Source organism: Hemiscyllium ocellatum, chromosome 15 (genome assembly GCF_020745735.1).
Source record: "Hemiscyllium ocellatum isolate sHemOce1 chromosome 15, sHemOce1.pat.X.cur, whole genome shotgun sequence".
NCBI lineage: Eukaryota > Metazoa > Chordata > Chondrichthyes > Orectolobiformes > Hemiscylliidae > Hemiscyllium > Hemiscyllium ocellatum.
Window position 1 is genome coordinate 57,785,794 of NC_083415.1, and position 15,977 is coordinate 57,801,770.

The 15,977-nt window shown below is 39.4% G+C and overlaps 1 protein-coding gene across 3 annotated transcripts in view; it reads right to left on the bottom strand.

The window, feature by feature from the left end:
* LOC132822995 (E3 ubiquitin-protein ligase Itchy-like) overlaps nucleotides 1-15,977 on the bottom strand; it is a 100,847-nt gene that overhangs the window by 58,467 nt on the left and 26,403 nt on the right. The window contains exons 2-8 of one of the 3 annotated variants that reach the window (XM_060836514.1): nucleotides 15,264-15,418; nucleotides 15,070-15,162; nucleotides 10,827-10,966; nucleotides 8,173-8,263; nucleotides 6,852-6,993; nucleotides 5,066-5,190; nucleotides 2,249-2,386 (exon numbers count right to left, since the gene is read on the bottom strand). In XM_060836514.1, the coding sequence (XP_060692497.1) occupies nucleotides 2,249-2,386; nucleotides 5,066-5,190; nucleotides 6,852-6,993; nucleotides 8,173-8,242 (475 nt within the window). In that variant the 5' untranslated portion in view covers nucleotides 8,243-8,263; nucleotides 10,827-10,966; nucleotides 15,070-15,162; nucleotides 15,264-15,418. The remainder of the gene's footprint in view (nucleotides 1-2,248; nucleotides 2,387-5,065; nucleotides 5,191-6,851; nucleotides 6,994-8,172; nucleotides 8,264-10,826; nucleotides 10,967-15,069; nucleotides 15,163-15,263; nucleotides 15,419-15,977) is intronic. The other 2 variants (XM_060836512.1, XM_060836513.1) reach the window with 2 other exon arrangements.

Consider the following 15,977-nt stretch of genomic DNA (forward strand, 5'->3'; position numbering starts at 1 on the left):
GTTGTCAGGACAAACAAAAGAATGCCGAATTTTAAAAAATCACAACAGAATATATGGCAGGAAATGGGAGCAGATCAGTTGCAATGATCAAAATATTTGCAGTTAGTGGATAAATTCAGCCCCATAGCTCCCCAAGAAAACCCACTCATGAGGTAAACTGAAGACAAGTTATCCCAGTAAATAGAATGGAAGGGAATTCTGAGGAGCTGCAACATCAATCACAGTGCAGTTCTTTCCAGCAATAAACAGGAGAGAATCAACCTTGGAATGGAGAAGCAAAGGGCAGCGAGCAAAGTGAGAGAAAGCAGTGAGTGAGTAGGGAGTCACATTTCGTCAAAGCTAAGTTCAGGGACCATCTTTTGTTCAGACAGAAATAGGGTCACCTTTAGCCAAGGCTGGGATCAAGAACTTTGTCAAATCTGGGAGTTCCAAGTGCGAGATTCAGGCATATACTTGGGGTTGTTGTGAAGAGTGTAGGAGACTGTGAGAGTGTTGTTTGGGGGCTCGCAGGGAGAAGAGACAGCTGCAGGATGGGAGAGGTGGATGTGCAATGGAGAGAGAACAAGTTTAAACCTGTAAACAAAGAAATACTCAACCAAGTGTTTAAAAAGAACTTTAAAATCTGATTTGTATTGAATTTCTCATAAATAAATGTGTAATCTCTGGATTAAGGCGGCATTGGCTCTGGAGCCGAGATACCCAGAAAGAAAATTGTAGCCGATCCTGTAGTTAAAATTCAGTATGAAACTGAAATGTAAGATGCGCAAAAATGGGTTCTAACTGTCTACACAAAATATTCCAGTTCTGTGGATATGCAACTGAAATACAGTAGGTGTAATCTCACCAGCTATGTAAAGTATATTTAGAATTATAACTCTTGAATGTAAAAGTGTCAATTATTATGGGAAATATAATTGCTAACTTGTGCCTATTATCTTGTACCAATTTAAATACTGTGATATCTAGGATATTAACATGTTCTTGTGCATTACGACTTAAAATTTGATTTAGGAGTTATTTACGATTGAGAATAATTGACCAATTCTTATAATCCGGCATTTATACAAAGTCTAAATACTTCGTTTTCACCACTAATACTGAAGGAACTGCTTCTAACTGACTGTGAAAATGAAAAATGCAGCCCTTGAGAAGTTGTCAAGAGAAGCCCTTGAGGGAAAATAAAATGACATCTGATTGGTTAAAGTAAAGGCTCCTCATGCTTCAAGTTATTTCAAACATGACACCAGGCTTGAACAAGTTCTATTTTCAGTGCAGAGAACAAGCACCACATAAGAATGTGCATTGATACACAAGATGTGTATCGCGTTATCAACTTAACTATTATAATGGCTGCTAGCGTGGCTTTAGTACACTCAGGGTTGTTCAGCAAGTGATGTCTAGTTACAGAAGTACATCTGACAGCAGAAACTATTTGGGCTTTACAAATGCATACTGGCTGTGTATCGTCTTCACCCTGCCTATTACCAACAGCCAGAGTTACACGCTTGATTTGATTAGCTAATCATTGAAGAATATAGCCTTTGTATCTCTCATTACACTAGCTATGAAATTCATAACCAGTGTTGCTCAGTTGTGACAGGACATATCTTTGGACTGACAACATTATGTCTGGCAGTGTTTCTTTTTTCACCTATAGTCAACCTTTGAATTACTATAAACACTTTGCTACTGTTTCCCGTTTTACTGAGTGTGTGTTTTATGGATGTTTCAAATTTTAGTATTTGTTAATCTTGGCCTACACCGTACTCACTTTCCAAATAAAGAATGCATCTCACCCTAGAATGTGTGCATAAAGTTGAGCTTTGTCAGTTGTTCATACCAAACATTTTGTATTTGAATTTTTTTCAAGTTCAAGATGTCACTGTTCCATTCACGTCCTAAATAATTGCTAACAATATTTACAAAAAAATTAATGGCAGTAACAGTTAGAATACTTCTTCCAATGGAGTATGTGGATCTTAACTTATAACTGAGCTTTTCAGACAGGTCATTTTGAAGCTTTTTTTTTATCATCCCACTATAGCAAAGGCTAGATACTCCAATCCTAGGCACCCAATTACTGCCTGTGTTTATCACCTCATCAAAGCTCTCAAGGTTCCCACTTACAATGGTACAAATAAGATAGTTTCAAAGCTTAACCTTTGACCCAAAATCAGTTATTCCACTAGAGCATGCTGTCCACAGTACAATTATGTTCGTGAAATGGGATTCCAATTTTCTTACATACTTCTTGCAGCTGTAGGGTCGCCATTAGTTAAGACTTCCGGATCTACAGTTAACCCATCCAAGGACACAATAAGTTCGCTTGCCCCATCCACAATGTCTCGCTCATTTGTGAGTGGTAACTTTATAACCACATCATCAACTGAAAGAAAGATTTAGATGCAAAATTAATCAGGGATACCACGCTTGCAGTGATACATTATTTTTTTCTCTGTACAAGAGTAACTGCATCAATACATGTTGCACAGGTAAAGTTAAAATTCATCAAAAATGTTTTGCACCATTAGTTAGTTAGTTGCAAAGTTATCAGCACAAAAATCATTGTTCACAGGAGACCCTCTGCTGATAAAAAGGCAACATACAAAACAAGTGACCAAAAAACAAGTAGCATAATGTGAATTCAAGATTGTAATTAAACATGATTTTAGATCGCTGCTATAAAAACTTGTTAAACTTTACCTGTACCTACAGCATCAGAAAGTAGGAAATACAGCCGGAGTAGAGTTTGAACATGCAAGCCTGCTCCGCCATTCAACAAGATCACATCTGATTTTATACCTCAATTTCAACTTCTTGCACTATCACCGGACACCTCAATTCTATAAACGTCAGTCTTGAAAATACTTAGCAAATGATCATCCAACTGGGAACAGAATTCTTAAAACTCTCAAACCTTTGAGTAAAGAACCTTCTCATCTGAGTCCTACATGGCTCCTTATTCTGAGCTGCGTTTTCTAGACTCTGCAGCCACAGAAACATTGACAGTTTTCCTCATCCACCTCCTGTAGCCTTATTATGCTCATCCATTGCAATTCTGCAAGAGGAAGCAAATACTAGAAGCCTCACCTATTATATAAAGGATATATATCAGAATTTGGACTTTGGTAGGACCCTCAATACCTTGCTTGGCAAGGACTATAGGTTGCCAGGTTAGTATCAACAAATATTTTGGTGCTCATTTGCAATCAGGAGGAGAAAACGAGGACCGCAGATGGTGGAGATCAGATTCGAGTATGTGATGCTGGCAAAGCACAGGAGGTCAGGCAGATCTGAGGAGGAGAATCGACATTTCGGGCATAAACCCATAAGCTTATGTCCGAAACATCATTCTCTTGGTCCTCAGATGCTGCCTGACCTGCTGTGCTTTCCCAGAACCACACTCTTGATGCTCATTTGCAGTCAGTTTATTCTAAAATCTACAGAAAAAAATCCTCATCGGGGGAAGTTATACAGTGTTCTTAGGTTGGCCATAGAGGAGACATTAAAAGAGTTAAAAATTCTGTCAAACTTAAAAATTTCTTCTATAAAGAGAGCACTTTGAACATAATGTACTCCTTCAGGCACTTTTCGTAGGTTGCCACTCTGCTGTGAATTTTATGCAATACACTTCACCAATCTGGACTGACAACCGTTAACATCAAAGTCCAAAACTAAATAAAACAAAATTATCAAGCTATTATTGTGAAAAAACAAAGCTATAATTGCAATTTTAGGCTGTGCTGAGACGAGTGATATAAGGCAATATAAAAAAAATTAATTTACTCAGCACTTTTAATTTGGAAAAACATGCCAGCATTTTTGAGGAATATTATTAAACAAAATTTGACACCAAACCACATCAGAAATACATAATTAAATTTGGTCAAAAAGGTATTTTTTTGAGAAAGGTCATAAAGGAAGAGAATGCATGAGAGAAACAAAGAGGCTCAGGGAGGACATTCCTGAATTTAAGGTTCAGATAGCTTGGGACATTGTTACCAAAAGACAAAGATGCTTCAATTGCTCTCAGCATCTCAGAACAATAATCTGAACCCCCAATTTTAATGTAGCAACTTGTGCGTTTAAGTGATTGCCAGGCAAAGACAGGTTTGGTTTGGCTGCAGTTCTCCCTACTGAGTTACACAGCTTGCTGACATATTCTAATCTAGAAAGATTCAAGAGTTGGAGAATGTTCAGTGGTACAAGGTTTGTTTTAATCGGCACCCTAAATAAACCTATAAAATAAACAGAAATGCAAGTCTTGATGAACCAGCACATACCTGGTCCCATAGGTGCTGCTTAACAAAAGGTTTACTATTTGGCCAGGCCAGCAGCAATTATGGTAAATTGGTATTTAATTTCCAGGGAGGAAAGTTTTTAAAAACTAATTTACAGAATTTGAAAGTGAATAGAATGAGATCATATAATCAGTCCTATCTATATTTATTCTCTATCTGAGCCTATTTTAGGATGAGATCATTTGATTCCTGAAGTCTGTGATAATGCAGCAAGTGTTAAATGGCAAAGTGATGCGGGTAAACCGAAACTGTGCATCAAAATATAATATATTGCAAAACAACTGAACTTGAAAAATAAACATTTAAAGAAAGGTTACAAAACTGTATGCATTAAATATGCTTGTTAAAAACATCAGGAAAGTTGCAGGGTAGGTAAAACATAGTAAGGAACAGACAGAATAAGTGTTCATTCCCATTTACACTGAATTTGAATGAGAGAATGATATATTCCTTTCTTGCTACTTATGATCGTACTTCTCTATCAAAAAAAGCAGCCCAATTTTCATTACTATTGGCTTCTGAAGCCCTGAAAACTAACTTGCTCACTTTGTGGAATTTCTCCAGGAGTATAATAAAGTGACACTTGTGTCATCCTGTCCTTGTGCACAATATAATTGTGCTCCTTCTTTAGGTTCCCACATATTGCAATTCAGCTCATCCTTCAGTCAGCAAATGGTTAACAAACCTGTACCATTCAGGTTACTCTGAGCAGCATGGGAGTGGCCTAATTAATGTATCAGGGCTGAAAAGTACAACAAACTCACATTTCATGTTATTAGACTTTAATGTCTCACAGATATCCAGAGTGGCACAACCAAGGAGAACATCCGATTTTAGTGTTTGATGGCTCCAGACTTTGAAAGTGATCATGCTGAATGGTGTAACAATCCTATGTAAATAAAAAAAGGTAATGAATAAAAAAAGATATTTGGAGTCAAAAAACATACAGGACAGTACAGAACACCAACAGACCCATTGCGATCCTATTATAAACTAATCTTATGTTCCTCTTTCATCACTTCTTTTGGGTACTTTAACCGAGCGTGAGAATGAGACTCATGTGCAGCTCTTCCCCAATAGTGGCGTTCATAGACTGAACTGGAAAACCACATCTTCAAATGGGAAATGTCACAGCCTTTGAATTAGGCCTTCTGCAATTAGTAATCAGATGAAGAACTAGCAGAGCTGGAATTTCTCCCCTCTCTCAGGTACTCACATTTTCAAAATGTTTTTAATTTGGTCAACTGCGCACAGAATTCTAAAATGACAAAGAGAGATCCATTTGTCTCAGTGTCACACAGTAAGGAGGATCTATGGGCGATGTAACAAAGATAGTTATGAAAGACCAAATTCTCCAGAATGTGAGAAAAGGAGAAAATAAATTAATTAGTGATTTACATTTTAAAAATCCTTTCTGCACCCTTCAGTGTCTCAATGACCAGAAATTCTGGATTTCAAACTCATGTTGAATTAATTTCCATCTGTGGTATAGAAACAGAGGCTCAGAGTCAAAACCTAAAAAGGGAAACTTTTCTACAACAACAAAAAAACTTGGTACTCATCATTCTGGGTACAGTTCTGTAATCATCAGATGTGGCACTAGAAGCAGCCAAGATTTAGTGAGTCAAAAACCCACCATGACAAGTAATAAAAGTTAATTAAACCTAGCAACTTGTAGACGAGCAACAGAAATAAATCGCAAAACTGCTGTATTGTATTAGAAATGTTCTCCAATGTTCTCCTGGGAAGAAAACTCACCCTTATCATGCCACTTACTCTGCAAGATCAGGCTCATATACAATTTGAACCCAGGAATATACTAGTTTATAAAGTCACCCTAAGCAAGACTCATGTCCCCAGACCAATGGGCCCATGCTGGCTTTGTGGATGTACCCACATAAAATGGATTGTGGCCATTTAAGAGGCTGTGCACAACCACCCTCTAAATGGCCAACAAGGGATAGGCAATATAGATTAGCCCAGTCAGCAACACTCACTCCAAGAGTGAATTAGACAAAAAACATCTTCATCTTGTGTGACTTACATGTAACTGCAGTCTACCACAAAGCAGTTGACTCTATGACATTAAAAGTCAGTTTATTTCAAAAAACCATTAGCAAAAAGTCAGCAATATTCATACCTCAAGAATTTTGATAATTTCAGTATCCTTGCTAAAAATTTGTATTAATGATTAAGGAAGATAAAAGTTTACATTCAAATAACCTCAAATACTAGCCAATAGTGAGAGAGATCCCACCAAATCACTCAATGAGGAAAAGCATTGGAGAACATTGGAAATAGACAGTGACATCTAGGGGTGCCATATGATGCACGATATTTCAGATAAACAAAAATTAAGGTCTCTCAGTTTTTGGTCATCTTATTGAGGAGGCCTTTTATCTGTTCAATGAGAACAAAATACCATGATCAACATGACCACATTTTTATTTTTGTTATGCAGTTTATCATAGGCACCAGTTGCATTGAACAGATTTAATGCAGTTACATTCACAGTGATAACACAATTAAATGATCGACTTCTCAACATACACGGTGACTTGCTGCTTCCATTTGGGGTTGTGCGTGTTGGTAACCTTGTCAGTTTTCTTCGACTGGCCATCAACTGCCACTTCCACATAGGGACTGGGACCAAACCAGTTCTTCTTATTTTCCTTCAGCTTTGCACAAATGACTAACAAATATAGAAACACAAACTTAGAGGCAACAAATCTTTAAAAGGGAGTGCAATCATTGAACTGAAATACAATATTTCCATATTTTTAAATATTACTAGCCAGTTGTAAACCATCACCCATGATCTCACCCGAATAGAAAAGATTAATAATTGCAATAGATTCATGTACCAATTAAACAAAGGGCTTCAGCTAGCAGATGTCATGGCAGCCAGCACCAGCAAAAACACCATCCAAAGAAAACAATCACGTTAGACAACAAGTAAATGGATGTGATTACAGGGCAGTAACGTTAGAATGCAAGAGACTTTAAATAACTGGAGTGCTTTACATTCAATGTGATGTTTCAACTGCATACAAGAATACTGCACTACAGCAAGGCTAGATAAGTTTTCTATTTCCTAAATATCCAATCTTTTTGGCTACTGCGCAAAATGAACTGAAGGAAGTCTGGAATTCCCTACCTCTGATGTCCCATTCTGGGTACAAAGCTACATAAGGATTAGAACAACAATAAAATCTTCATTACCAATGTATTACACTCCCATCGATCAGGAGGGACTCATCTGCCTAATTATTTCAGTCTATGTATTTTAAAAATACCATGAACTGCTTGAATACATGACAGCAGGGGGGACAATAGCAACGCCTTGAGAAATAAGCAAATAAGAGTCTTGCAGTTTGGAGTTCACAGATTGACTGGAGAAGAGCCTGCTTGATACCAATAATTAAAAAGAGCAGAAAATCAGAACGAGGACACTTATAAACTCTGTAGGCTGGCTACAGGAAGATAATGAGAAGAGATTATTGTATCCTCTGTCAAGATTGTTTTAAAAGTCTCAAACTGGCTTCTGCAATATAAGGTAGCACAGCATAGTTAGGAACAGTAAAATTGTTGACTCCAGTATAAACACAACATCTTATCTATTTACAGTGCTGTTTAGGGGACAGGCTCTTGTTCAAAAGTAAATGACATTGAGGAGAAAAGTAACGTGTTGGAAGATAAACTAATAGATGTCACAAAATCTGGAATAAGCATTCAAATCTATGACTGAGATCTCAATTCTGGCTACACATCTGTGGGGAAACAGTAAATGGCAGTCAAAAACTTAAATCAAGCAAAAGGTGGGCATGCATAAATGCATAATGAATTTTAAAAAGTGCATTTCAAAACATACCTTTTATTCCAAGTTGTGATTTTGTTGTATGGCTGCTTGCTGGACCAGAATTTGTACCATTTGCAGCCATGATTCAGACTACGCGAGAAACCTAAAAAATAAAGTCAGCCATGTTAAAAAGACATTTCAAAAGATAGTGTCTGATTATTATATTAGTCTAGAACAAGATTGTTTAGTACAATTAGCATCAGTGTGTCCAGAGGGCACCATACATACATGTATATCCAGGACATTAAAATGAATGAATGAATGATTAATTATCACAAACACCTAGGGGGATACAGTGAAAAGTGTTCTGTTGCCACAATTCGGCACCATTTTGAGGTACAGAAGAATAAAAAGAAAGCACTTCGAGTTTATCATTGGGATAAGGTCTCAAACATGGCTCCAGGACTTCTGGAAGGTCGCTGAACCGGGCCTACCGCAGACAGAGCCGCGCCCCCCCTCCCCCACCGCTCTGGTAAAAAGATCAAGCATCAACATAAAGCTAGACGAATGATGTAAAAATTCAATATCTATTGAGTTGCCATTCTCAAATGTGGGGTGCCACAGGTATGTAAAAAATCAATTTGGATGTCATGTATGCCATTTTTGCTTGACTTATTAATTAGGTCACAGTAGAATGCTTCAGATCACCAATCCCACCTTCATCAACCTATCGCATTCCCAGCGACTTTCTCCCCACAACCCCACCCCAACCACCCTGCCCCACCCACCCAGTTTATCGCTCGGCCACCCTCCCCCTTTCTCCCCCATTTCCTGATGAAGAGCTCATACACGAAACATCGATTCTCCTGCTCCTTGGATGCTGCCTGACCTGCTGTGCTGTGCTTTTCCAACACCACCATCTGATTCCGACTCAAAGTAAGGTGAAACAAAAACTGATACAGCTGAAAAAAAAACTCAGCAGGTCTGGCAGCATCTGTAGAGAGAAAGCAGAATTAACATTTCAGGTGCTTAGCAAGTTTTGAGAAGATTTGTAGCTCATGTTGAGGTTTTAGATGTAGATTTGCTCGCTGAGCTGGAAGGTTCATTTCCAGACGTTATGTCACCCTACTAGGTAACATCTTCAGTGGCCATCAGGGGAAGCAGTGTACATGATTCTAGGTTTCTATTCATATGTTTGGGTGTCTTTGGGTCAGTGATGTCATTCCTATGTGAAGTCACTTCCTGTTCCTTTTCTCAAGGGGTGGTAGATGGGGTCTAACTTGATACGCTCGTTGATGAAATTCCAGTTGGAATGCCATGCTTCCGGGAATTCTCATGCGCGTCTTTGATTGGCTTCTCCTAGGATGGATGTGTTGTCCCCATTGATTGAACAGCTGTACTTCCTGCACGAATGCCTAAGAAAACAGGTACTATCTAAATACCTTTAATGCAAACCTCCCCTTAACATCCCACTAGCCGAAAGAATAGCAGAGCAAAACGGCCACAGAATGCGGAGAGAAATGATTAATGATGCCCACAACAGACTCCATAAATGCAACGGGGAAATTTTGCACCAAAAATCTTTACTCACTCATGCAACAGACCACAAATGGATAGACACAGTACAACAAGCCATAGATATTAGACAGCGACAAACACAGAAAATGAAACTAGATCTGCAGAAAAAAAACTAGATAAACTTACATAAAGTAACAACACTGACAACACAGAAGCATGGATAAAAAAAAGCTTATCTGACCGACCCTTAACAGACACTGAAAAAGCCATCTTAGTTAGAGGATTAAATTACAACTGCCAGGATGTGGACAAGATAGATTTCTTAGCAGCATTAGAAACAACACTAAAAGACAACCAACTCACAGAAGAAACCCAGCAAACCATCAGACAGGTAGTCGCACCAACATTAAGCAAAAAGGGAAGGAATCACGCTCAATACACAAAAAAGGAAAGCACTGGAAAGACTAAAAAAGATCAAAACATTGTTCTCCTACCTGCAGACAAAAGATGATTGACAGTCATTCTAAATCGAAGAGGCTACGTTGAAAAAGCAAACGCACTACTTACAGATAACACTTATCAACAAGTGGCAATAGGTCCGACCCCACAACTAGAGAACCGAATCATAGCCCTACTAAAAATAACACTTCAGAAATCTGGAGAAATAAATAAGACCGACTTAAAAAAAATGGAACCAAACGGATCCAACACCACGCTTCTATGGATTATCCAAAATTCACAAACCAGAAGCCCCCTATAGACCCATCATCTCACTATCTGGAACACCAACTTACTGATTGGCCAAGGAGCTACACCAAAGACTAAAACACTTAGTAGAGGACTCACCCCACTCCATCCACTCGACCCAAGAATTCCTGAAGACCAAAGACACCAATATAGAAAAGAATGAAATAATGGTCTCCATTGATGTAACAGCCCTGTTTACTTCAATCAACATTAACCTGGCCAAGGAAACACTGACTACACTATTAGAAGACCCAAAGACACATACACCAAACACTATGTCACAAGGAATTAAGGGCTACGGGGAGAATCTGGTAAGTGGAGTTGAAATGCCCATCAGCCATGATTGACTGGCAGAGTGGATTCGATGGGCTGAATGGCCTTACTTCCACTCCAATGTCTTATGGTCTTACTACTAACTTCATCAACAAAGACAGTATCAAGCTAGTGGACCTATGACTTACCACACACTTCATCTTCAACAAACCTACAGACAAACCAATGGAACACCCATAGGATCTCCGACATCAGGGTTCTTAGCAGAGGCTGTAATGCAGAGACTTGAACAAACAGCTTTGCCAACCATCCAACACTTTTGTCATCACTAAACAAAACAAATTAGAGGAAACATTCAAGACCATCAATAATACCCTTAGTGGCATAAAATTCAATAAAGAGGAGGAAAACAACAACAAGTTGCCATTCCTAGATGTCACAGTAGAGCAAACAACCAACTTCAAACCAGCGTCTGAAGGAAAGCAACACAAAGGACCAAATATTGAACTACAGAAGCAATCATCTCAACATCCACAAACGAAGCTGCATCAGAACATTAGGGGGCGGCACAGTGACACAGTGGTTAGCACTGCTGCCTCACAGCACCAGAGACCCGGGTTCAATTCCCACCTCAGGCGACTGTGTGTGGAGTTTGCACGTTCTCCCCCTGTCTGCGTGGGTTTCCTCCGGGTGCTGTGCCACCGTGCCGCCTTTTGGTTTTTTTGAAAGATGACTTACCCATCTTCTTAACAATTGACCTATACCCTCAAAATGAACATAAAGGAAATTACGCCCATAAACTGCAACCTTTTTCTGGGGTGGTATGGTAGTGGTGTTGTGGAGGGGACAGGATTAGGTTAGGGGCAATTTAAAAATCCTTACATTAGAGAGAAGAGAAATATCATGCAATTCACATTATACAACATCTATGGTCATAAACCAGCTGTTTTACCATGTAGCTCACATGAAGCAATTTTTATCAAGAATTATAAGACAGCAGTAATTATGTTTGATCTCATTTGTCTTCCATTCTTGTACTGAATTATCATCCAGTTTCCAGACCAATTCAGCATATAGGTTATTGCTGCCTATTCACATCTTACAGTGCACAAATTAACCTCCACTCCAGGTCACAAACAATATTGCAGAGTTCCATTAAATATCCTGAAAAAAAACTGAAAACTTCCTCAGCCTTTCACAGACCTAAATCAGATTATTCACGCAAATTGCGACAGTTCAGCTGGCTACTGCTGGACCTCAATTGGAAGCAAAAGCACGAACTCCTCATCCCCTATTTTCTCACAACCAGTTAATCGTTTCCTCATGCTTCCTGCAGTTAAAGTGCAGAAAGAACCAAGGCCATTAGCACCAGCACACAAACCAAAACTTGACTGCCTATTGAACGGATGAATATTCTCAAACTAGATTACGTTAACAAGAAATCTAATTTAATAATGAACTTAATTAACACTGTGCTATTGCGGTATTAAAGCAGGAACAGATTTAAGTAAATCTGTACAAATTTTACTTATTCAGTTATTCAAGTGTTGTTATTACGATTGAAGCAATTTTCTGTATTATTCTGTAGACTATGCGGTTGGTCATTTAGTGTTATCAAGAGATAGATGTTAGGGGCCATTTTAAGCAAAGCCAGCTGTTTCACTGTTCCACTGTTAAATAAATTAAAATCCACAGAATTAAACATAAAATAATAACTCAGATTTGTGTGCTTGGGTTGAACACTGGCAATTTTTAAATTAGAGTAGCTGGGTATTGCTTGGGCTATTTACCTCCCAAATTCCCAACCTCCACCACCGAGGAGGACAAGGGCAACATCTCCACAGGAGAACCACCATCTGCGAGTTCCCCTCAAAGCCCATGATATCTTGCTTGCATCTATAATCAATGTTCCGTCACTAACACTAGGTGAAAATTCTGGAACTCCCTTCTTAACTGCTCTGTGGGTGTACATACATTCCAAAGACTGCATCACCGCCTTTTCAAGGCCAATCAGTGGTGGACACTAAGCCAGTAGCATCCACAAATCATGAATGAATAAAGCAAAAGGAACAGCTTTATGAAGATGGACACAAACTATTATAATGAGTCGAAAAGTGTGGCGCTGAAAAAGCACAGCAGGTCAGGCAGGAGAATTGACATTTTGGACATAAACCCTTCATCAGAAAGGGAGTGTGGGGGGCTGAGAGCTCAATGGGGTAGGGGAGGGGGTTTGAGGATGGTGTGGGGTGGGGAGTAGCTGGGAAGGCAATAGGTAGATGGTGACAGGTGCAGTGGATAGGCGGGAAGGAAGATCAACTGGTGGAACAGTTCAAGGGGGCTGTGCTGAGTTGGAGGTTTGGATTAGGGATGAGGTAAAAGGAGGGAAGATGAGGAAACTGGCAAAATTGACTGATGCCGGGTCGTTGGACCGTCCCAAGGCAGAAGATGAGGCATCCATCCCTCCAGGCTTCAGGTGGCTAGGTTTTGGCAGTGGAGGCAGCCCAGGATTTGCTTGTCCTTGATGGAGTGGGAGGGGGAGTTGAAGTGGTTGGCCACAGGGCAGTGGGTTGCTTCAGACGTCCTCTGAAATGTTCCGTGAGCTGGTGTCCTGCTTCCTCAGTATAGAGAAGACCACATCAAGAGACCATAAGACATAGGAGTGGAAGTAAGGCCATTCGGCCCATCGAGTCCATTCCGCCATTCAATCATGGCTGATGGGCATTTCAACTCCACTTACCAGCATTCTCCCCATAGCCCTTAATTCCTTGTGACATCAAGAATTTATCAATCTCTGCCTTGAAGATATTCTTCTCTGGCGGAAGAAATGTCTCCGCATTTCTGTTCTGAATTGACCCCCTCTCGCCCAACAGAAACAATTTCCTAGCATCCACCCTTTCCAAGCCATGTATTATCTTGTAAGTTTCTATTAAATCTCCCCTAAATCATCTAAACTCCAATGAATACAATCACAGCAATGGACATACTAGATGGAGTGTTTGGATGTGCAGGAGAATTTCTGTTGGATGTGGAAGGATCTTTTGGGGCCTTGGATGGAGGTGAGGGGGCAGGTGTGGGTGCAGGTTTTACATCTTTTGCAATTGCATGGGAGGTGCCTCTATCCCCACCTCATCCCTAGATCCAACCCTCCAACTCAGCACTGCCCTCTTGAACTATCGCACATCTTCCATCCCACCAACTGCTTCACACTAACCTATGACCATCACCCCCCCCACCTGCATCCACCTACTGCCTTCCCTCAGCATCAATCTCTCCCCTCCCACCCCCAATTTATCTCCAGCTTTGACAAAGGGTCAGTTAGACTCAAAATATCAGCTCTTTTCTCTCCTTACATATGCTGCCAGACCTGCTGAGATTTTCCAGCATTTTCTCTTATCTCTCAGCACTGCTGGGTAATCATGAAATAAAAACAAGTTCAAACTCGAACAGTTTAAACTATGCCCTAAGATACCAAAGTCCAATTAAACTTGAATTTGGTTTTAATATTGTCAAAATAATAATAAAACAATGATGTTTTGGAGTGGAAAACCAGACATTTGAACAGTTCGGGGGAGAACTACCAAGCAACAACAAATGTAGACTGCTAGCTGAAGAGCTCTCTGAAAGGTACCTGACTGGGGAGTTTGTGCAGCAGAACATCAAAGCCAACCTGGAGAGAATCTAAAGAGGAAAATCTACAAAGGAACATCGGCAAAACAGACTAGTTTTGAAACGTGATTTTTTTTGTTGTAAATCTTAAATCGGGATTTCTTAATCAGACTAGTATTGTAGAGTGGGAGGTAAAAGATAGGTTTAAGAGAAAGGAGCTGTAAATAATTGTTAGTTTTAATATTCTCTGTTGGACTTAAAGAATAAAGTTGTTAATTTTTACTTTAAATAGTGAGCTGTGGAATAGTTCTTTGCCTCTTGAATTTTAACAGATTACAGCAGTAGATGAACCTTTTCGGTGTTGCAGGTTTAAATTAGCAGAGGGGTTTACCCAGTATCGTAACAGTACCATCACTATACAGACGTCAAAGGTTCTTGATGAAAGAGGAGCACTCCAAAAGCTAGTGATTTCAAATAAATCTGTTGGACAATAACCTGGTGTTGTATAATTTCTGACTTTGCCCATCCTAGTCTAACACCAGTACCTCCATATCAGCAATTCAAGATGACAGACTGCTACCTTATCAACTGTAACTAGGGACAGACAATGCTAGTCATGACACTTTTGCCCACATTAAGTTTGCTTAGAAAAATTATTATACTGAAAAGATGTTGTGCCATAACAATGTAATTCTGCCATATAATGGACTTACAAATTAAAAAGAGCACTTTAAAATATGATGCACTAGCAAACGAGATTTCATACATTTTGACTTCAAAAATAGCATTCAGAGATATTAATTCAAATGGTTTTATCATACATACCAATCTACCAAGCAATGCCAAATTAGTCAGTCTTTCCTTGACATCTCTCTTGGAACAGGCCTTCAGCGTTTGATATTGGTTTCTTAGCTCGTTCTATAAAAGTTAAACAATGTAGAGATTCAGTTTACAACAGCCTATTCAGGCATTACTTATAGAGAAAACAAAATTGTGCAACTAAGCTATACTCAACTGACATCTATCAACAAGGAAAGCATGGCTGATCAGAAATGACTTGGGCTGAAGGATCTCTCTTCTGATCCCTCATGAAGATGACATCTGTAGGACATCTGGTTGCAATCAATAATTTGCCAATTTTTAGGTGGTTCGAATCAGGCCCCAATCCCTGGTTCTAATACAGGACATAGAAATGTGAAATAAAAGTAGTAGACAGGTGTTTCAGGGCAAAAGGAACTCTGCATTTATTTAAATACAAAAAGGTGAGTATAATATAAGAAATAAAAGGCAAATGCAAGAAACAGTGAAATTAACAACTATACAGAGGCCCATGATTAAACATACCATCAAATTAAAGAGATTTAAAACACTATTAGAAGCTAATCAGATGTTTTAATCACAAACTTTAACCAGGCTTCCTACCCTAGGGATACACGTACTGTCTCCATCCACCTTCCTCTCCCTGCTAGCTACAGTGGAAATTCTGGGTTTCAAGAGTTTCAACTTAATACCGAGGGAAAATACAGATTTAAAATGCGTCAGGTTGCTGAGACTCTTGCCATCAGTTCTCTTGGCTTGGAACAGCCTACACCTGGAAGGTCTTGTTTTGAGAGCACTCGGTTGGTTCCCCCACTCTTGGATGTCCCTCGTTGCGATGATGCTCTTGGTTTGTTTTCTTTATTCAGCTTCTCTGTTCGGCCTCTGTAGTTCTTGGTTCTAAAGCTGCTTGTTTG